Genomic DNA, 21932 nt, shown 5'->3' on the forward strand with positions numbered 1-21932 from the left:
TCATTTTCACCATTTGAGGCCGCGGTTTGTAGAGAGAGAGGGAGAGGAGAGATTTTCGCGAAAACTTGACCAATCTTCGTGCAGTTCGTCTCTACTTCTAGGTATCGAGGTAACTAACACGATTCCTACCTCTGATTACTGTTTCTGCTGAGTTTCTAAAGTCGGTTCTGTGCTCACAGTTTTGAGCTTTTTCTAAAATTGTCCGTTTTCTTCGATTTCTTGCTTGGGTTATGTTCTCTAGGTTCCCATGAGCCTAAAACCTCTGTCAGTAAACGCTGATTGTGATCCAGTTGTCCAGGATCTGAAAAACTGTTTCAAAACCCTTTTTGCTCACATTTCGAAACTTTATTGTCAAAAAGACTTAATCTGACTTCGTGCCTTTAGGATTTGTTGTCACGGATGTCATGAGGATCGTTGCTGTCAAATTTGTTTTCAGAACTGATAACTTTGAAGTTTTGAGCCTTTATTTTGGACCAAAATGCCCCTGGATAGTCATATTTCGACCCGATTGTCCGAAAATTGTTCCGACAGTTTCTTTGCCTTAGTTTTATCCTAAAACTACCTTGTGAATTGATTTGATCAAAGAAAAAGAGCCGAAGCCCTTTTTCCTTTGAGGCCGTGGACTATTTCCTTTAGGGGGGAGTTTTTCGGTTTCGAAAACTTGTCTTTTCGTACCTGATTGTCCTATTCTGAAGCTTTAATGCTTTGTCTATCGTTTATGTATTGTTTTGCGGTCGAACTAATCGATTTTGTTTGAATTCTGCTTTGTTTTTCTCCGAGGTTCAGTTGAAGGAACTTTGGAAGACTCAGAGCAATTGTTTGAGGAGAACTTTGTTTGCGAAGCTGGAACAGCTCGAGGTTAGGGCAACTTACATATTAGCTATGACTGCATGATAGGCGTCGATAAATTCGACTTATGTTTTATCTGATGTTGTTTTTGATGATGAGTTGATGTTATGATGCTTTTCCATACTTGTGATGTTGTGCTTTTGTTGGATTGAGCGTTTTGACGCAATTTCGGAGTGGAGATTCATTGATCTGGTGATCTTTGATATTTCGGGTTGGATGAACAACCCTAGGCAAGTCCAAATGTGGGGTTTGAGACTTAGCCATATGTTGGAATTCTTAGACTTTCCCCGGGAAATGTATTTTGGGTGGTTGATCTTTGAAAACTTAGAATGATAGAGCTTTGAAAAACTAAAGACTTGGGAAACTTAGACTTTGAGAAATAAACTCATAACTTGACTAATTCGAATTGAAACAATTTTTATTAACGTTTAAGCATAGGAGAACTGAAGGGGAAAATATTTACGAAAGACGGGGAAAAGTCGACTTTGTTGTGGGTTTGGAGAGTTATCGGAATTGGGGGAAGCCACTAAGGTGAGCTATGGTGATGATTGAAAGTCACCGAGTACTCTAGTACTCTTGGGGAGTGTTGTGGAGCCGTGTTGTATTGACCGACACCTAGTGCTCTTGTTGTTTGGGCTGTGTTGTATTGACCGACACTAGACCCTTGTGTATTCTGTGGATGGAGTTGTGTTGTATTGACCGACACTTACTCCGAGTTGTGTTGTATTGACCGACACTAACTCATGGGTTTGTTGAGATTGGGTTGTGAGCTAAACACTTTCGTGGTAAGGACGATTCGTTGTTTGGCTAACCACGTTGCATTCAATCGGGTGAATAACGGGAATGGTTCACCTGTGCATATCATGGTGAATAACGGGAATGGTTCACCTTGCATTAATGATGAATAACGGGAATGGTTCATCATTCGGTGAATAACGGGAATGGTTCACCAAGGATGGATAACGGGAATGGTTCATCCAGGATGGATAACGGGAATGGTCCATCCATAGTGAAAATGCTTCACTTGTGGCGAACGGGAACGCGTCACAAATCCGGATACATATTGTGCATTTCACGCATACATTCATGCTGACTGAGATTGTGTGCTGTTTGTTTATTGAAGCAATGTTAGAGCCATAACATGCTAGGATTGTTTATATGTATATATATCAACATATATCTATACCCCATATCACATGTTGAGTGTATATCTACTTATTGCTGTGAGTTGACCCTAGCGCCTTGGCTTTGTTTGTATGTTTGTGTTTGGGCGGTCGGCCTGCTGCCAGATGTCGATGGCCGACTGGTGTTCGATGGTCTCTCCCTCGGGGGGGGATCAGATATGAGCTTGTGGATCGGGATGCCCCCACCGCTTGGGTGATCGATGTTGTGGGTCATCGAGCGACGTACCGGGGAAGGGTCATGGAGGACCGGACTGACGAGTGTGAACATCTGACGAAAGGAGTTCTACGACGCATGGAGCTGAGCTTCAACTTGCCGTCTTCAGTTCGCCGAGGACTCGGATGTGTGAGCAGTTATGGGTTGGTAGAGTTAGGCAGGCGTCATATTTGTGTAGAGCTCTGATTCGTTTTGCTTTTGGGACGGGGTAGGTTCCCGACGCATGGCTTTTGTGTGGTTCTCTTATTGAGGGATCACAGTGAGTCAGTCGGACTATAGGGGTCTTTGCTTAGGCCATTTTGAGGCCGACTTTCTCCCAGTGGATTGTAATTATAACCTTTTCACTCACACTTCTGGATCTGTAACTATTTGCCTACGGGCACACTACTTTGGAGTCACTGCGAGTGCGCGTGACATGGGAGTGCAGCTGAGGCTGTACATGTGTATATATTTGTGTGTTGGTTAGTTTAGTGGTTGGGTTTTGTCTTTATTTTCTATTGCTTGATTTAAAAGGTATCAAACGAAAAAAAATTACCTGTTTTCAGCGTAAAGTCTATTTTTGGTTACTAAAGTGACACCTGGAAATCGGGGTGTTACAATTAACCCAATCATTATACATTTCATTTGCTAGAGTGTCTCTCCATGCAGTCCAAGCTGCACTTGGTTCAATAGTTTCAATGTTGTCATGTGGATGTTCGTCTACCTCTTCATTGATAGGCATGTTCTCCAACTCTGTTTCTAATGGATCTATGGACATTTCTCTTCTAACAAAATTGTGCAATAAGCAACAGGCAATAATTATTCGGTTATGAGTTTTAACCGGATAATAACTAGGACTTCTAAGAATGGCCCAACGCATCTTCAACAATCCAAATGTTCTTTCTATCACATTTCTAGCTTGAGCATGTCGCTTGTTATATAGTTCTCTGGGATTTGTTGGAACACGTCTATGTCTCCACTCACTAAGATGATATCGACTTCCTCTATAAGGGGCAAGAAACCCTTCTCCATTTGTATACCCACCATCTACCAAGTAGTAGTTTCCTATTTCAAGAACAAATAGATTAAATATTTAATTTAATATTAATAAAATCTTGAATTTGGATGCAGTTTTCATATTTAATACCTGTAGGAACTTTAAGACCATTTCTCCTATTAATTGCATCACGCAACACCCTAGCATCTGAAGCTGAACCCTCCCAACCCGGTAGCACATATATAAATTGCATGTCTCGTGAGCATACTCCTAAGACATTCGTTGCAATTTCACCTTTCCGACTTCTATATCTTGGTTTATCAACCTCAGAGACATTAATAGGAATATAGGTTCCATCTAATGCCCCAAGACAACCCTAAAATACATAAGAAAACTCCTTTTAACAATGTTAAATCTTCTTATATATATAGAAACCATTTGATAATTAATAACAAAACAAACTATAATATAATTCATACCTTAAACCATTTCCATCTATTGTCAATGCAATCCTCAGGAATCGGATCTGGTTTTTTAAGTAAATTTCCATGCAACCTTAAGACAGAACTTAACACTAAATTGAAGTATCTACTAACAGTTTCCCCAGATCTTTGGAATTTAAATTTTATGACACGGTTTTTAGCATGATGAGCCAATATATGTAAAAATATAGCAACTTGTTCTTCTATTGGCACTAACCCATCTTCCTTTAGCCCACCCTCAACAAGTAGAAGAGAACACAACACACGAAATGTGTTAGTATCCATCCGTAGTTGCTCCACACAAGTAACATCATCATTTATTAGCCTCCTCATGAATGACATTCTTGATTCTTCTCTTACCCTTGGTATTGTATGTCTTCTTTGGAGCCTTTCATATTGTCTTTTGGCCACCTGACACAACTGTAAGTATGATAGAATACATACAATCGTCGTCTCCAAAAGTGCTTGTTCCATTACCAAGCAAGTTGACAAGGCATTGAGAAGCTCACTTACACTATTAAGCCACTCATTAGGGTCATTTAACCATTGACTTGGATCAGAACCTTTATTTGGATCCATTTTACCTAAAATTTTAAAAATTTAAAAATAACTAAAAAGGTATATACAGAAACAAACTTGCTGCTATATAAGCCATTTAATAAGGTCATTCTTTAATCAATATATAGAAACAAATTTTATCATACTTACCTAAATAGTTTATAGATTTGAACTACAAATACTTTAATTTAGAAATAATTTAACAATCTAAATAGCAATATAGATTTTTTTTAAGCAAAAACGAAAGGCCAACCAATACATATAGCAAGATACACCACCAAATACCAATTAAATCCTCAAAAGCCTACTGCAAAAAGAAGACAAACATAACCTACAAAGCTAATAGTTAAAATTACACAAAAAGCATCAAGCACAATCATTAAGAATGCAAGCAGGGCATGCAACAGATACAAGTTTGCAGAGGATATGGGTAGTATAAACAGGGTAATAATTTTGTCCAAGGCATGGGTGGGCAAGTATTTTTCCTGGTTGCAAAGTGTGTTGGTTGGAGGTGCCTTCATAAGTTTGGTGGCTCACTTTTTAGTTGTGCCTTGTGCGAGAGTATTTTCCCAGTGTGGATCTATTTCTACCAAAGTGTATTATTGTTCTTGTGATGTTACTTTGTATTTCATCTTCTTATTGTTTGTACTTGTGCTCTTTCAAAAATTAAAAAAAGAACGCAAGCAGGGACCACGGGCAGCAAACAATCACATGTACCCCAAGAAAGGTAACACGGCCCCATCTCCAAAAAGGTTTGAATCACACATAGTATTGTTTCGAACAATTGAGAAAACTTTGCCACACCTAGTTATGGAACATTAACATGAATTGAATGATTTTATTAGATTTCAAAAGAACGATGAATTTGGGGAAAACAGCGTTTTCATAAATCTAACAGCAGGTAGACAAGGGTTTAAGTCATGCAAAGAGATACAGTAGGAGAAAAGTGAGTCACACAAATAGAATTCAACAATGAAAGAAAATAGAACAGATGAAAAAGATGAGAAATCGTAAAATAGCCATGGAGAAAAACTTACTTGACAATGGAGGAGGAAGAAAAGGAAGGTGGAAGGATGAAGAAGATGGGGTGCAGGAACGTGACTGCAAAAAAACGTCGAACGTGATGAGCGATAGATGAATGAGGTTAGGGTTGGAATATTTTTAAGTTGCTAATACATCAAAACTTATCAGGTCTTATCCTCCCTTTAGGTGATGGATTAAATTATCCATCATTTTGATGTATTAGAAGGGCTTGATGGATAAAGTTATCCAATACAATGTAACCACCAAACATCTGATAAGCCCATAACGTATTGTATAAGCTTATACAATCAGGCCTAATACGGTGCACCAAACGGGCCCATATTGTTTGACAAGTAGTTTTTGTGGTTTAATGGCTAATTCTCCAAGTTTTTGCTTTGGTTTTTGCCTAGTATGGGTTGTGTCCAGTGTTGGACAAGAGACTATGGGCTGGATTTTGGGAGGCCCAAGTTGGAACAACTTTCATGAGGCGTGTTAGGCTGTTAACACAACAATTGTAACATGATAAGAAAGAAAAAATGACAAAAAAATACAATGGAATATACAAATCTTCTTGCTCCTTCAGTTTACAAAACAAACACATTTTGAATAGACCTTATTCTTATTGACAAAAAGAGAAGCCTTATTCTCGGGCACTATTTATAAAACTAGTAATGGTATTAAAAGTGTAGATCAGCTCACAGTATGGCATTTTAGATGTCGGTTGAGTAGAGATATCATATCAGAAAAGTTGTAAATGTTGAATTTGATTGCACACAACTGCCCCAACATAGCTCGCAGAACTTAATGTGCTTGTCTCATTTAAAATTCCCAACTCCCACATTTATGTCTTTACCATCATGTGTTTGTTATAGCAGCCACACCACTTCTAGAATCTACTATTTGGGACCAACTTCAGCTTATGCAATCAAGAAACTGAAAACACACTGATTTTTGGGTCTATGAGGTTTTTCTTTTTTGCCATCATCATGGTGTATGTTAAACAGTAGTTGAACTTTTCTTAAAGGTACACAAAGGTATTAGATTGATATTGTGCTCTTTAGTACTTATTACCCGGATTTGATCCCAATTCCCAAAGGGTTTGGTATTAGGAGTGCAAATCAAGCTACGAATAAACTAAAATATCCCAGACAGCAAAGTAATTAAAATTACCATCCATTTGTTTGAGTACTCCTACCATCCTACATAACTTTCTATGTTATATATATACGTAGCTAGGCTCAAGTACTTTTATAGCTTTACTGTAAATATATTATATCAAAGATTGAACAAATATTTTTCCTATTACTCTCTGGCAAAGAATGATGTAACCATAAGATTTGGTTATCAGGGAATTGATTAATCTGAACTCTGAAGTGAGCTCTCTCATTTGAAGTAAAGACATAAATCTTAAAATTTATAACCTTATCATCAGCAATTAAAATATTTTACTACTTTCTCATGAAAAAAATGAATTACTACCGATGTTAGAAGTCCCGCATTGGCTAGAGATAGAGCATAGATAGCCTTTATAAGGGTAGTGCAAACCTCAACTCTTGAGCTAGCTTTTGTGGTTGAGTATAAGCCTCCTAATTTCTAATATGGTATCAGAGCCTATCCTAGATCCATTTGTTGTTTGTTGTGGAGACTTCCCATATTCGGGGCACCCGTTGTTGTTGATCCCACGTTCCAGGTTGTTCAGTCCTGGACGTGAGGGTGTGTGTTAGAAGCTCCGCATTGGCTAGAGATAGAGCATAGATAGCCTTTATAAGGGTAGTGCAAACCTCAACTCTTGAGCTAGCTTTTGTGGTTGAGTATAGGTCTCCTAATTTCTAATAACCGATGAGTGATTGGTCTATGTGAAATTTTTCTTAAATAAGGTCTGAGAGAACTAATCCTACTAAATAAAATATATAATTTTTCAGCTTGAATATAATTATCTCACGTGGAAAATATTCGTGAAAAAGAGAGAGTGATTACTTTAGGATAATCAAATTCACATGTAACCTCTATTTAACATAGAATCTTATTTTACCTAATTCAACTTTAAGTGATATCAGATTGTGTGGACATATTTCCACAAGAATTTGTCTTCATCTTCACATAGAGACCTGTATTCTACTTTTTAATTGTTCATTTAGAGCTAATTAATTGTTATATTCCTGACCACATGTTGCCTAGTAATCTCGTGAAGCACAGTCAAAACCTCCAAATAATATGATATTAATCCAAATTCCAACATGGGTCACAAAGAGGTTGAAAAACGTTAGGAAATAGGACTATTTTTTGTCTAGAAATTGAACATCTCTATCTAAGATCTACTACTAAATTATAACTAGGCTGATTTGGTTAAAATTTAAATTAAGGCTAACCAAATATAATAATGGATTAGGTAAACTAACTTAGCAGCACTAAGCAAGTTGCAGAGTGAGCTCAGAATCACCTGAAGTCCTGAACATTACTGTTGAAATTATTTGACAAAAAAAATTGTGCTGGAAGAATAAGAAACTAAATTGACACTCAAAGCTCCTCTCTTGACTCTTGAGGACAACTCTGATTATCCCCTACCCCACAACTCTCCATCTGTATACCATGATCAAATTAAGATCAAATCTCTACCCTCTTCATGCATGTTTAGTTACACGGTAGATTTTCACGAAAATTGATTCTAAGATATATAAACTACTCCTAATAACTTCTGTGCTAGAGAGTTGATTCACCGATTTAGGATTGTGTTTGGTCATTGATTTAGATTGGTTCAAAATGAATGTTAACACACACTTTAGAATAAAAAATGAACATAACGACTCTATTTTTGAATTGTCTTACAAATTCCATTTAGATTACTCTCAATTAATATTAAAACATACACTTACATGTGGGTCCAAAATGTCTACGGCCCTTTTAATTTGTTCTTTGTTTCTGTTCTCACACTATCAGTTAGTTACTGTGGCCATCCATTGTGGCTCCCCTACCCTAAGACTTAGAGCACGCGCCTCCCTATTGTCATTGATATTGTAGCACTTGATATGCTTGTCTCTTCCATTGCATCCCTGGCCCATCATCAATCATGCACACAATGCAGGCTTAGCCTCAGTTTACTTTCTAAACAAATGTTAGATTTTGAATTCAAAACCCATGATTACAGTTTGAAGTTTGAACTTGCTACCCTGTCCTCTACCAGCCATGGAAGATAAAAAATGATTAAGATACAGAGACACCTCTATTAAAAGGAAAATGGTTGACCTTCATATCATGAAGCAAATGGTTAGTTAAGGTGTGATTATGAACTAAACGTGTAAATAAGACTGTATTTGTATTTATCTTCAGATTTTAGAAATGCCAAGAATAAAATGACCTTGAAATTAACATAATTGTAGTTATACTCTTATTTATTCACTGCCAATATGCTTTATTCATGTTTGAATTGTAATGAAATTTATAAAAAGCTGCTTTGATGCCAGCAATGTCACTCTCTTATAAAAACACAATAGTGAATGTGTGTACTAATTTTCAAATTAAACTGTAAAAGCTTTGAAAAACTGATAAAGTAGCTAAAAGTAATACATATATTATGTTTTTATTTCAAAATAACACTACATGCACCGAAAGAACTTTGTAATCAAGTTTATTATTCCTTGAAATATCCACAAACTCTAATCTCTACTTTATTATTGGGATCTGGTACTCCAAAATTTGATCAAAAAGAGTTCAAGGCTATGCTTAGTAAATTAGCAAGTTAATAGTACAGACTATGCTCTGAATATATCTAAGCTTATCAAAGATAATGTACTGTGATAATAATCTAATAATAATCTGATTACAGTATAGTACAATTATACAAGATAATTTACAGTTGATATTGCTGATAGCTGAAGAAAACATACAAGTTCAAAAGTTGTGTATACCAAATGTATATAGCACTGTAATTTCCATGGTAGAGCACTTGAAGCATCCCTACTTTGAGGCTAAATGTACAATCAGAGCTTCAAAAATGCCTAATTAAACAGAAATAGTTTATTAACCATTTCCTGCTTATTACAAGTAAAAATGACTATAGCATTTAACATAGAACTAACCCTCAGTATATACTTGAAAATTCATTATGAGCATGGTTCCAAATTGCAGTCCGCACCCGCAATTGCAGCCACAAAATGGCATCGTGGTCGCATTTACCCGCATTTGTTCGCAATTCAGCAATACAACGCCAACCGCAATTTAAAACACTCGTAATGATATATCAGCGACTCCCCGGAGAATCCACCAAAGACAGGTAAACTTGACTCTGCAACACTGTTTTGCCAATTTTGAAACCTGGCACCACCGTGAAAACCACCCTAAGCTCGCCGGAGCTGGGATCAGAGGATTCCCCTGAAGATGAAACTGGTTCTTCTGTGACACTTTCCATGTACACCTCAGAGAATCTAGAGTTGTTCTTCACCTGAAAAATGGTGACATCTTCCTGAAAAGACATTGCCAACCAATGCAGTGTCCACACTCTTTTAGCCATTTCTGCAAACGCTGTAAAGAAAGCAGAATCTGGGTACCCTCCAGAGTTCACTAGCTTCCTCTGGTTCAAGTTTCCAAACAAGGAACACTCCATTTTGGCATGAACCACTTGAAGATACTTAGATTTCAAGAATCTAGCAAAAGATGAGTTTGGATTGTGGGCTAAGTACTGTTTAGGATTCAATGATTTGAGCTTTTTGAATTTCTCAAAGCAGAGATTCTGAGTGTTTTGGTTTTTCTGAAGAGGGTTATCAGGAACAGAGAAGTTTGGATAGTTGAAACCTTCAAACATTGTTATGCAAACAAACGATTCAAATGCATAGCTTCTATGGCTTGGTTTGCTGAAAACTGCGTTTGGATGGATGAACTTCACTGCAGCTTCAAGATCCCAATGAGCTGATTCCATTTCTGCAATCATCACCTTAACGAAACCCCTGATCGATCTCAAAGCATGGTGAAGAAAATGCACAAAATGGGTAGGATTCAACGCAGAAAGTTTGAGAGTTTCGAAGATTGACAAAGCTCCACTTGCGTTCAGCTTCTTCTCAAGCGATCTGTTGAAGGCAATGCGTTCTTCAAGTGTTTTCTTGAGAGATGAGATGTTGGAATCCCTGACATCAACCTCGGATTGAAGCCTCTTGATGGTGATTTCATAGGTTTTCATGATACTCTGTTGTTCTTGAATCTCTGCTAGCATTATGGTGACTTGAGGTGAAAGATCAAGCTCTTTTTTCAGAAACTTTCTCTTCAATTCTGAGATAGCTCTGAGTTCATCCACCACTGCTTTATCTGAAGCTTGAATGGAGTCATTGTTGTAAGGATGCTGAGCCATTTGAAGCTCTGCATATGATGCTTTGATGGTGGTGACACCTGCAAAGAGCCTTGCAATGAGAGCCTCCATAACTGCTCTGTTTCTTGCTCTGTTTTCTTCATGCTTGCCATCAGTGAAATGATCTTCCTTTACCTTGTGATGTGAGTTGAGCATGCAAATGCCATTGTTTGAAGCAATTTTGGAAGCACTTTTGAGACTAATCACCTTCTGGAATTTCTTGGCCAGTTTCTTGCTCCTGTTGATGGTTGCTGATTTGGGTTTCATGGTTTCCATTTTTGTTGATCAAAGCATAAGAGTTTGAGGGTAATGTTTGTTTGCTTGTTTGTTGAGAGAAAAACCAATGAAAATCCAACAAAGGGAAAGAGTTTAATTGGAATACTGAGAGAAAATGTTTGCAGCAAAAGAAGATCTTGGTTTCAAAAGCAAGCACAAATGTTTGACTACTCTCTCTATCTAGAGATAGCTATGTGAGATTAATATATAAGATGAATTATTGAAACTAAGTGGAAAGATTAATTAACTAAGTAGTGTTTTTAAAGGGCGGGAAAAGAAAAAGGGTAGTAGACTAGTTTTGCTTTGTGATGATAAAAATTTGGTTAAATAGTGAATACTTGAAAGAAGTAGGCTTGTAGTACAAGAACTTTGACATACAAGCCATTGATTTTTGCTGCTTTTCTTTTTTTCTTTTTGTTCACCAATTCATTATTGGGAATAATATTAATATACCTGTAGTGGAGTGCTACCCAGAGAGATGATAGTGTGGACCCTATTGTCTTATGTGATTGATGTTTATGATCTAATTTTGGACCCTACCAACTCTGCAATTGAGCTTGCCAAGAACTATTCTTTATGAGTATTTGATGCTTGGCTGTTAGAGGACATTATGAGACATGAGGGGGTTAGGAAGAATCCTGGGATCTGTTGTTTTATTTGGTCGTAATCTATAAGACACCACCATGTTAATTTCTTTTAATTAGTGTTAAGACCACCAGCATCAAAGATTCTGGCCTAGAGAATAAAAGAGTAGTGTTGTAGTCGACTCAATAAAAGATTTTGATAGGTTAATCTTAGGGTAAGTTGTGTGTACCTGATGAATAATGTCAATCATTGTTGATTGTATAAAGTCACTTGTCTGTAACCATCATGTAGCCGCAACATTCTCCAATAGGCTCAATGTAGGAAGTGGGGACTGTGGGATCGCAGTAGAGAGCGTCATTCTCCTCACCTTGCCGGACGACCTAGATTGTTTGTCCTGGATGGTGAATATTTGTGGCTCTATTATGTCATAGGTTCTAGACTCTTATCTTGGAGATATCTTTAATGAGTAGAAAGGTAGGTCCTCAATCCTTCTAACGTAGTGACCATTTAGAGTTCTCTATTATGCACTGTGATCCGAGTCATGGATTCAGATCAAGTTATACTTGTTCCGAGTTGGTTTGATCCGACTCGATCGATGGAGGCTACAGGATGCGTCCAATGGTGATCAACATACGATCGACGGAACCACGAACGTCTAATGGAACAATTAGGAAAAAGCAATTGATGATCAAGCATGTTCTATAGTAAACTAGTAAGTAGTAATTAATCATGTACATGAAATAGCTGAACAGATTATTTTTTTTCATTTTTTCCATATGGCACCACAACAAAAGTTCCAATTAATTATTGTAACTGGTTTATTATAAGTAGGATCGGGTATGATTGGGAATCCTATGCAGTTCTCAGTTCTTAAAGAACTGCATAGAGATCCAAGTCCCTAAAATGTTTTATTATATGATAAAACAAATACTAATAATTCAGTTTGATAAATATGACAAAGATAACCATTTGCTGAATAAAATCTACAATTGTCCAGGCTTAAGATCAAATATTTTTTAAAATATTTGCATGTATACCCTTTGTGGGGGACAATAGGCAGAAACATTATTGTGGTTTGTCAAAAGTTATTTGGATCGTAATCTGAACTGGGAAGGGATAAGTAGCAGAAGCAGAGGCTGCAGAAAGATGGACAATGCATTGCACACAACTCATTTAGGTACTCAATGCACATAACTTTCCAGAAGTCAAATTACATTCAATAATTTAAATTTTCATTTCTGCATTTGGCAATTATGAAACACTGCCAAGTAGGCAAGTAGCTCTGTACCAAGCAGAAAATATTGACGGTGAGTCCAACTAGTTCATATTCTTTCCACACTATAGCATTGCTTGATTTTTCATAGCTTCATGATAATTTTATGTTATTTTTCTTTTACCCTCTTGCAAAGATATAGATCCTAACTCCATCTTAAAGAGTCAGTGCAATAATAATAAGAATAAGGTTTTCAAAAAGGATGAGCAATAGGGTGCCCATGTCCATGCCCATGCGAATTAGGAAACCATACTTAGTTGAATTTTAAAGTACTGAAATATATAAATGTACTGTTCAAATTGATATTTGAAATCATTTTCCTCGACACGATACATAATCAAGAAGAATTTCACTATACATGAGCAAGAGTATTGCTCAATTCTCAATGAGTCATTTTAATTAGTATGTTGTATATTATCAAATTATTAAGTCTCAAAACCTATTGTTTTACTTTGCAAATTAATGTGCGTTTGTGAGTTGAGTTATGGAGGGGAGATGAGAAGCCTTCTTATAGAAGTGTCGCATGAATCACGTCCATAAATTAAGCAGTTGCTCTCATTTTGATTTCTTCTTTATTTTCTTAGCTTTAGATCTTCTTAGTGTTCTTCCTTAATATAATCCATCTTCCTATCACCCTCCCATTGTTTGGAAGATTTTAAAGATGAGAGGCTTTTGGGATTTTTTTTTTAAACCCTCCAAGCAGAACACCTACTTTAGTTGTTTGTAGAGTTCCTCCAACTTGGGGAGGTAAGAGGAATTCAAATTTTACAAACAAGAGAGAGGCTTACCCTTTCTTGCTCACTTGCCCACCGCTCCCTTTCTTCTCAAGACTTTCCCCTTCCCTTCCACAAAATTTCACAAATAAAGCCTTAATGATTTGATTTAATGCACCTCCCTGAGCTTTCAAAGAATTAAGCCTATAATCAGATAAACCATGCACTGCCATTCATTGTATGTATATCATGACCAAACTATTCTGAAATCCTAGTCTAACCACCCAAAGTTATTTGCAATGAGTACTCCCTCGACGTAGAATATTATCTGATGAAGAAGGCGTATATGTCAAGAAATTGATGGTTGTTGACTTGTAAATTTATACTTACACAAAAATTATTTGCCGTATTGATCAATTTCCCATATGACAAGCAAGGTTTTGCCTAGCGTGGGTCAGTTGCAAACTGACTCACGGTGGTGCAGTTAACCTTTTCACCGTTGATTTAATGTTTTTTAAATTTTAACGACTCAGATCAATTAACCATTAAAATAATTTATTTCTTAAATATATGTTACTTTACTAAAATATCCTTATCCCTTCCCACCCACCTCCACCACTATTCTGATCTCACATACTGAGAGGCGTCAACCATGGAAAGCACCAGGAAGATGCAGCCCTGACGAAGCCCGCGGCGGAGATGGGGTCTGAAGCGGTGGTCGCAGGGGCTCGCGGTGGTAGTCTACTTCTACTTCATCAATCATCCAGTACCACACAACCACAAAAAAACAACCATCATCACAGAATCACAATCAAACACCTCCGTTCACTTCCATGACCAAACCACGGTGCCACCACCGCAACCACGCCGGAGATGCGCCATCATCTGTCAAAGCCTGAAACAACCTCAACCTCCATGAAACCTCTCCTTCATCTTCCTCAACCTTGACCCATCCCCATTATTGCAAAGCCCAACCACCGTAACCACCATCCAAACCAGAAAACCCACCATCAGAAGCCCTAAATTCAGTACCAGAAGGTGGAGAAGAAATAAGGGAAACCAGAACCTCCAATCCAGCACTCAAACCCGCAAGAAGCCTGTGGTGAAAATACAGTTCTGGTTTAATATGGGTTTTTTCCTCTTTCTTTGTTCAATCTGCTTTAATCTGGATTTCTAAACTTATATTGCAGATTTTGGTATGTTAAAAATCCAGATTTAGGGGACCAAAATCACTTTAGCATCCAAAATGAGAAGATGGTCATGGAGAAACTTTGAATTGTTGCCTCAAACGCATGAGTGAATTGCTGAAATTGCTGGGTGAGTACTGAGTGGAGTGGAAAGATGGAGAGAAAAAAAGGAGAAAAAAGAAAAATGAAAAGAAAAATTGGGTATTTTTGTAATTTAAGATGGGAACAGTAACTGGACCACCGTGGGTCAGTTTCAAAACAACCCACGGTAGGCGCAGCCGACAAGCAAGCTGGAAAACATTGTTGTGTTGGAACGGGTCATATATTTCAAACAGAATTTTATTTTATGAAAGATAAAGAGTATTTCATGTTTACATTTAAATACAGAAGCTTATTAAAAAAATCTTTAAATACGGGAGATTAAAACATAAAGTCAAGTCACTATCTTCTAGTTTGACAGTGTCCCGTGTCTAGTGGAGACAATATTAGAGTAGGTACTTGTAAAAGCCCTTTGTCCATCAAGATCATCGTGCTGACCGGCATCGATTACGTAAGTGGCCAACCATATACACCCTTTAAACAACTTGAGTACATGTAAAGTCCCTATCGAGGCACCGACCATGCGACGCTTTGGTTGCCAATAAAACCACCATCAACCATATAACACTTTGATTGTCTGCAAATCCACCATCGACTATCAGCCACCAAAACAACTTAGCACTTCCCCCTTGCATAACCCCCAAGATCAATGACTATTTGCTTGAAAAAATATCACACCGCTCAAAAAGTTGACACAACACGCTAATATCTTGCCCCCGTTCGATTAATAACATCAATAATGCCCGTCAATCAATTAGCCTTAATCTTCATACCCCGAACTCATAAAGTAGAGCATCTTGACCTCGAACCTCAGAAATTCATTCCTATAAATGGCAAGGTCAATGCACCAGAAGGTGCATTTACGCTTTCATCTTCATCTTTGCTTATCACCCACCTCCATAACTTGGTTCTCAAGGTTTTGCTGTAGGTTCAACCCCAAACATGAGAGAGCTTTCTGCCTGAAGACCATTCATCCGGCAATCGTTCCCATCCTCAATTACAATCTTCCAAGTGATTGGTTGATTTACCCTGATCAATTGGTGATGTTCGGAAGGATGATAAATCAATCCCCGCACCAAGTCATGGACAGAACCCGACAGTCCACACGACCATCCGACACTTTGATCGCCTACAAAACCACCACCGACCATATAACGCTTTCATCGTCTACAAAACCACCACCAACTGTCAACCACCAGAGTAACTTAGAACTTTCACCCCTAGCAATACTTTCAAGGTCAATTGTTATATGCCCGAGAAAAGATTACAACACTCAAGAGGCTGACACAACGCTCAAATACACTGCCTCCATTCGATAAACAACGACAATATTGCGATGGAGCCGCCTCAAGACCATCCATCTAAATAACATTCTCATCCTCAATTATCATCTATGACATCTCATACTTTCTCTCTCTTACTTTTTCTTTTCTTCTTATCTCTCTTATCATTTCACATCTCTCCACCTCAAAGAGAAGTATGAAGGGAACGTTATTCTTGAATGATTGATCGATTTATCTTGATAATTACCAAAATAGCATTAATCATACCATTGTGATGATCTGTCAATTAAAAAAGTTTATCCAATGCCATTTGGTCAAAATTGCCGTCTCTAGAGTATAGAAAATTAGAAATTGAAATGGAGAGAAGTTGCTGAAATTACAAGAACTAACAAGTAAATAACAGACATATATATAAGCGATACAAATGAAATGAGATAAAAACAAAGATCATGGGAAGCCAAGAGGTGCAGCTGCTGAACTTTTTGTTGAGTCCAGTTGGTAGAAGAGTTGAATGGGCTCTAAAACTGAAGGGTGTTGATTTTGAGTATGTAGAAGAAGATATCTTCAACAAGAGCAATCTCCTTCTGGAAATGAACCCAGTTCACAAGAAGGTTCCGGTTCTTGTTCATGGCCACAAACCAATCGCTGAGTCACTCATCATCCTTGAATACATTGATGAAATATGGAAGCAATATCCACTGTTACCTCTGCATCCTTATGAAAGAGCACATGCTCGCTTTTGGGCCAATTTAGCTGATGAGAAGGTAATTTATCATATCCCCTGTCTCTCTTTTTTTTCTTTATCTTATATTCCCTTTCTTTAAATAAATTAAATTGTTTGGTTCATTGATAGTCCGAATCATTTAAGCATCTTAGCACATATTTTGTGATTTATTTTTTCTGAAATAGTGGAGATTATATCACGCTCACCTTAACAACAACGGAAAAATTGTTTTTCCTCCTGTCAATTCACTTGAATAATTAGAAACCAAACTAAATTAAGTGATTATGTTGTCTTAGCTGAAACAAATTTCTTCACTTCGTGTCTATATGAATGCAACTGTTTTAAATTAGCTTCGGGAGTTGGATTAGAATCCTCTCAAGTAAATTGACAATGTCAAATGTCATATTGTTTATATTTTTCTTTATAAATAATCAAATGATTCCACAAATTTAATGGGTATAAAGAGAAATATAAACAAAAAAAATTTAACTTCGGGAAAAATTATATTTGAGAGGATCTAGATCCGATTCCTCTAATGGTCTTACCAAGATTTCATAGGTAAGAAGAATTTTGTAGCTCATCATAGTCACATTTGACTCGAATAAGATAGGTTCAGTGGATGATCATATCTATTGTTTAAAAAAAATTGTATTTAGAAAGAAAATTTGCTCACAATGACTATAAAGTATTATAGGCTGAAATATGTTTTTAATCCTATAAAATATATTATTTTTAGTTTTAATTTCTAAATTTTAAAATTGGTGAATTCACTTCAGTCTTTAGTCTTTACACAAAAACTCTCTCAGTGACTCTTTTGTCTTTAATTGCATTTCTATAATAGCTAGCGCTGGGATCGTGGGTTGCATTAATGCGTAGCAGCGGCGATGAACAGGAAAAGAGGGTGAAGGAAGTGAGAGAAGTAATGGAGAAGTTGGAAGAAGAGATTCTGGGGAAGAAGTTCTTTGGAGGGGACAACATTGGGTACCTTGACCTTGTACTTGGTTGGATCCCTTGCTGGCTTCCTGTTTGGGAGGAAGTTGGGTCTATGCAAGTACTTGACACAAACAAATGTCCAGCTATCTCTGCTTGGGAGACCAATTTTCTTAGCCACCCTGTTATCAAGGACTGCTTACCTCCAAGGGACAAGCTGGTTGCTTATGCCCACCGTCGTAGGGAGCAATATTTTTCTATATAATGTGATGTGATAGAAAGAAAATATAAATGGTGAGTTCCTTCACTTCCTTGTGAGTTAAAACTATTGATTTCAAATACAATTTTAACTCACTATCATGACTTCTTAAATGTGATTTATGTAAGAGGGTTAATGCGGAATATAATTAATAATGAGCATTTAAATAGATGTTATGGTTCTCATTTGTCTCATCTTTTTGTGGCTTTAATCGTCTTGGCAAGGCTTGTGGCCGAGCTAGAGCAACAAAACTAAGTACGTACAAAGCTTCCCAAGTCCTAAATATCTAGCTAGATATACTTGAATGATTGAATTAGGGTGACAAAACTTGTTAAGCTAGATTTTTAGGACTTGGAGGGTTATGCACATATTGAGACTGTTTAATATTTGGATGAAGTTGAACGCCTAAAAGCTAATCCATCTAAATCTTGGTTAGTCGAATGAAATGTAGTTGAGAAGACAATCGTCCTGGTGATGACAATTTGGATTTTCTTCCATCCATGTAGGGGTCTTTTTTTTAGTGACTCAATGAAACTAAAACAGACAACTAAACAAGACCAATACAACAACATCAGTCCAAAGCAAGAAGCGGCCTCAACTCTATCAGGGGAAATGGTCAGTTCCGGAGGCAAAACTAACAATGTAGACATAACAAAGCAAGTTTATCAACACACGTATTAGTCTCTCACATAACATGCTGGAATCAGACACGCCATAAATCCGTAGAGATCTCATCAATCTTCAATGACAAGGTTCATGTCAAGTAGTAACTAATTATTCCAAAAGTTTAAGTTGTTGGGTAAGAGTCACATGAATGATTTTATATTATTTTTCTAACACGCCCTATTACACAAGAGCCCTTTGGACTTGAAACGTTGATAGATGCACGGTGCCATCTATCATATGCTTAAATTCATTTTTTTATCAGAAGAATTATGGGCGATAAGGATCGAACGGTAGACTGTTTGCTCATAAAGCTCTAATCTATATATTTTAGAAAAGAGGAACGTTGTGAGCCCCACCTAGCTGATTTGGCAATTCAAGAATAATTCTCACCCAACCCTCCTCTTTGTCGGACAAGTGTGACTCTCCTATTGATTTGGACCAAAATATTACAAGTCCATTTTTATTTGAGTTTTGTATGCACACTCATTATTGAAAGTCTTTTGAATGGTTTAACGAGCCTGTATCTTGCCTTAGCTCTTTCTGAGGAATTCTGTTTTATATCCAAATGTATTTTTTGTAAGTAACAACCTGAGTTTGTTATCTGGTTGTGCTATCTTTTAGTTTTCAAACTTTGTATCGGTTATGGGTTTGTGGTACCCCTTGTACCCCTTTAATACAACATTGCTTATCGAAAAAAAAAAATTGAAAGTCTTTTGAATGCTGATTTTATTTTTATTTTTTTTAACCTCTCATTAATTGCTAACATAAAATTTGCACATTAATGATTGATTAACATTTTGACTATTTCAACTATTTAATTTCAAATAACTCATATTTTAAAAATCAGATCCATGTGTTTAAATAGAATTACCAATTTTCAAAAATATTCGAAATAGAATTACCACCGGAATTAAACGGCCATCAATTTTCTGTCGCCGCATTCCATTAATAAATATCCAGTTTTCACGGTTTTTCATTACATCAGTGTGATAATCATTCTCTGTAAATTCCGTTGACATTGATGGTCGATGTTTCCTATAATCACGTAGCATTTGTAATATAAAAAACGTAACTTTTATTTCCTATAATTATGCGTTTTCATAAATAATCATAAATCATTATTAACGTGTTTCCAATGTTTTCTTTAACGTTTCTCTGATGTTAAAAAAACTTAGCATTTGTTTCCTATAAATACTCATTTCCATAAATAAATATAAACCAATCATTTATAATAATTGAATCGTGCGTTTTTAATATTTTAATAAATATCATGATTTATACAATCATTCCATTCTTATGAAGTCAACATTAAATGTTAGTAAATGAATTCCATATTTTAAGATTGGAAAAAATAAGTATTGAAATTTTTGTCAAATAATCAATGTGTGAAAAAAAAAAATAGCTCCTGCAAATTTCAAATACCGTGCAGCAATAACCCTAATTTTCCTTCCTTTTTTAACTTGCATTGATCAGTAACCCTAATACTGAAATTTCTATATAAATCACCTCATGTTATTCTTCACCTTCATCAGTCCTTCCATTTCCCACCGACTATTAGCTTTGAAATATACTTTGTTCATATGGCAATCGACAATCTCGCCACCAACGATGCCTTCAAGGAGAACTGGTTTATTGTTGCAAAGGTGAACCGTTTATGGCTCAGTCCGAGCTTATATGGCTCCAAGCTTCTATTTTCCATGAACATGATTCTTATGAATGACAATATATATCACTTTTTCACATAATCACCATGTTTTAAGTTATTTTTCTTTAAATCGGTAAATCTCTTAAGCTCTTTTTTTATTGAACTTCAGGGTTGTAAGATTCACGCTTCAGTTAATTAGGAAGACTCTTACATACCGATTACAATCTTTGCTAAGTGAGGGACGTGCATATCAGATTTCGTTCTTTGGTGTTGGTGAAAGCGGTCGTGATTTCCGTCAAACCTCGCATCCATTCAAGATCAACTTTGATATTCATACCTCTGTGCGATTGGTTCCCATAAGTCCTTACTCTTTTGTGCCAATCTCTGATATAATGTTTAAGGACCTTAATACGTCTTTTCTTATAGGTATATACTCTTTTGTAGCCTTTGAGTTTTAAATTACTGTTCTTAAATTTGGATTAATGTTTTTATGATTTAGCAGATGTGATTGAAATTCTCACTGGTGCAAGTGGTGAACAAGAGTTCTAGAAAAATGGTACAAAGCAGAAAAGAATTACTATTAAATTGTCAAAATCTGTCAAAATTATATGCTCCAATTACTAATACTTAGTATTCAAATTAAATTTAGAAGGACAATCTCAAATTTATTTAATGCTCCTTTCAAAAAGCACATGCAATAAATTTAATTTAATTTTCACACGATAATATATGTGATTATATCATTTTTTAAATTATTACTCTCAAAAGTTAAATAACCAACATTAATTATTATCAATGTGTTTAATTTCAATTTTTTTAAATTCGATATTCATACATAATGAGATTAAAAAATGACACCAAATATTAACTCATCAATGCTGTTAATTTTCAGTTATAATTTCGAAAAAAAAAATATCGTGATATTCCATACATTTTTAAATGAATTTAAGAGCATTAATTATTTATTATGAGACATGATTCTCTCCATTATCAAAGATTTTTCAAACTTATACATCAATGAAAGCATTAAATGATTTTTAAAATAAATTAATACTAGAAAATTCATACCTCTTTTTAATATTTGTCAAGGTATGTCTTTACTCATGGGCAGCTGTATGTTGCACTTTCTAGAGTTAAATCTAAAAAATGGTTGAAGATGCTTATCATAGATGACGAAGGAGTTGTATCTAACACTATACGCAACGTGGTGTATCAAGAAGTCTTCGATAATATTTGGCATGTAAGTGCTGATTTATCTTACAATTAATTTAAATTTAAATTTTATTAATAAGAAAACTGATATGTTTATTCTTTTAATTGTTGACAGCATAAAAAGATGTCAAGCAGTTTATTGATCATCTAATTCGAAGGTTTATTGGCGTTTCTATAAGGTTTGTTTAACATTTTCAAATTATTCACAGTTTATATTTGTATTGGTTACTGATTATTACTCTTATATACAAAATTTTCCGTTGTAGGTTCTATAACTCAAATATGCTTGATTGACAACAAAATCGTTTATGAAGTTTTTATCATTAATCATGGACTACAACTTCTAATAAGGGTTCATGTTGTCATTGTTATGTTTTTCTTATTTCAATTTCAATGTAATGCATTCCTTAAAAACTTGGTTTTTATTACTATTCAAATGTTGACATTGTGAGGTCTATA

At 36.0% G+C, this 21932-nt stretch overlaps 3 protein-coding genes across 3 annotated transcripts; 1 reads left to right on the forward strand and 2 right to left on the reverse strand.

The window, feature by feature from the left end:
• Positions 1-2848: 2848 nt before the first annotated feature.
• Positions 2849-4047, reverse strand: LOC130713375 (protein ALP1-like; the record flags this gene model as incomplete). The annotated part of the gene is made up of 3 exons (XM_057563145.1): positions 3703-4047; positions 3374-3599; positions 2849-3291 (listed from the first exon to the last, which is right to left on the reverse strand). Coding segments are annotated over exons 1-3 (1014 nt in total), but the record flags the coding sequence as incomplete, so codon positions are not given.
• Positions 4048-9068: 5021 nt separating this feature from the next.
• On the reverse strand, positions 9069-11179 carry LOC130715519 (protein GRAVITROPIC IN THE LIGHT 1). Its single transcript, XM_057565625.1, has one exon. The coding sequence runs from the start codon at positions 10895-10897 to the stop codon at positions 9524-9526; it is 1374 nt and encodes a 457-aa protein (XP_057421608.1). The 5' UTR covers positions 10898-11179; the 3' UTR covers positions 9069-9523.
• Positions 11180-16424: 5245 nt separating this feature from the next.
• Positions 16425-18119, forward strand: LOC130715342 (glutathione transferase GST 23-like). The gene is made up of 2 exons (XM_057565428.1): positions 16425-16801; positions 17603-18119. Exons 1-2 carry the CDS (start codon positions 16487-16489, stop codon positions 17954-17956), a joined length of 669 nt encoding a protein of 222 aa, XP_057421411.1. The 5' UTR covers positions 16425-16486; the 3' UTR covers positions 17957-18119.
• Positions 18120-21932: the final 3813 nt, after the last annotated feature.

Source organism: Lotus japonicus, chromosome 4 (assembly GCF_012489685.1).
Source record: "Lotus japonicus ecotype B-129 chromosome 4, LjGifu_v1.2".
Taxonomy (NCBI): Eukaryota; Viridiplantae; Streptophyta; class Magnoliopsida; order Fabales; family Fabaceae; genus Lotus; species Lotus japonicus.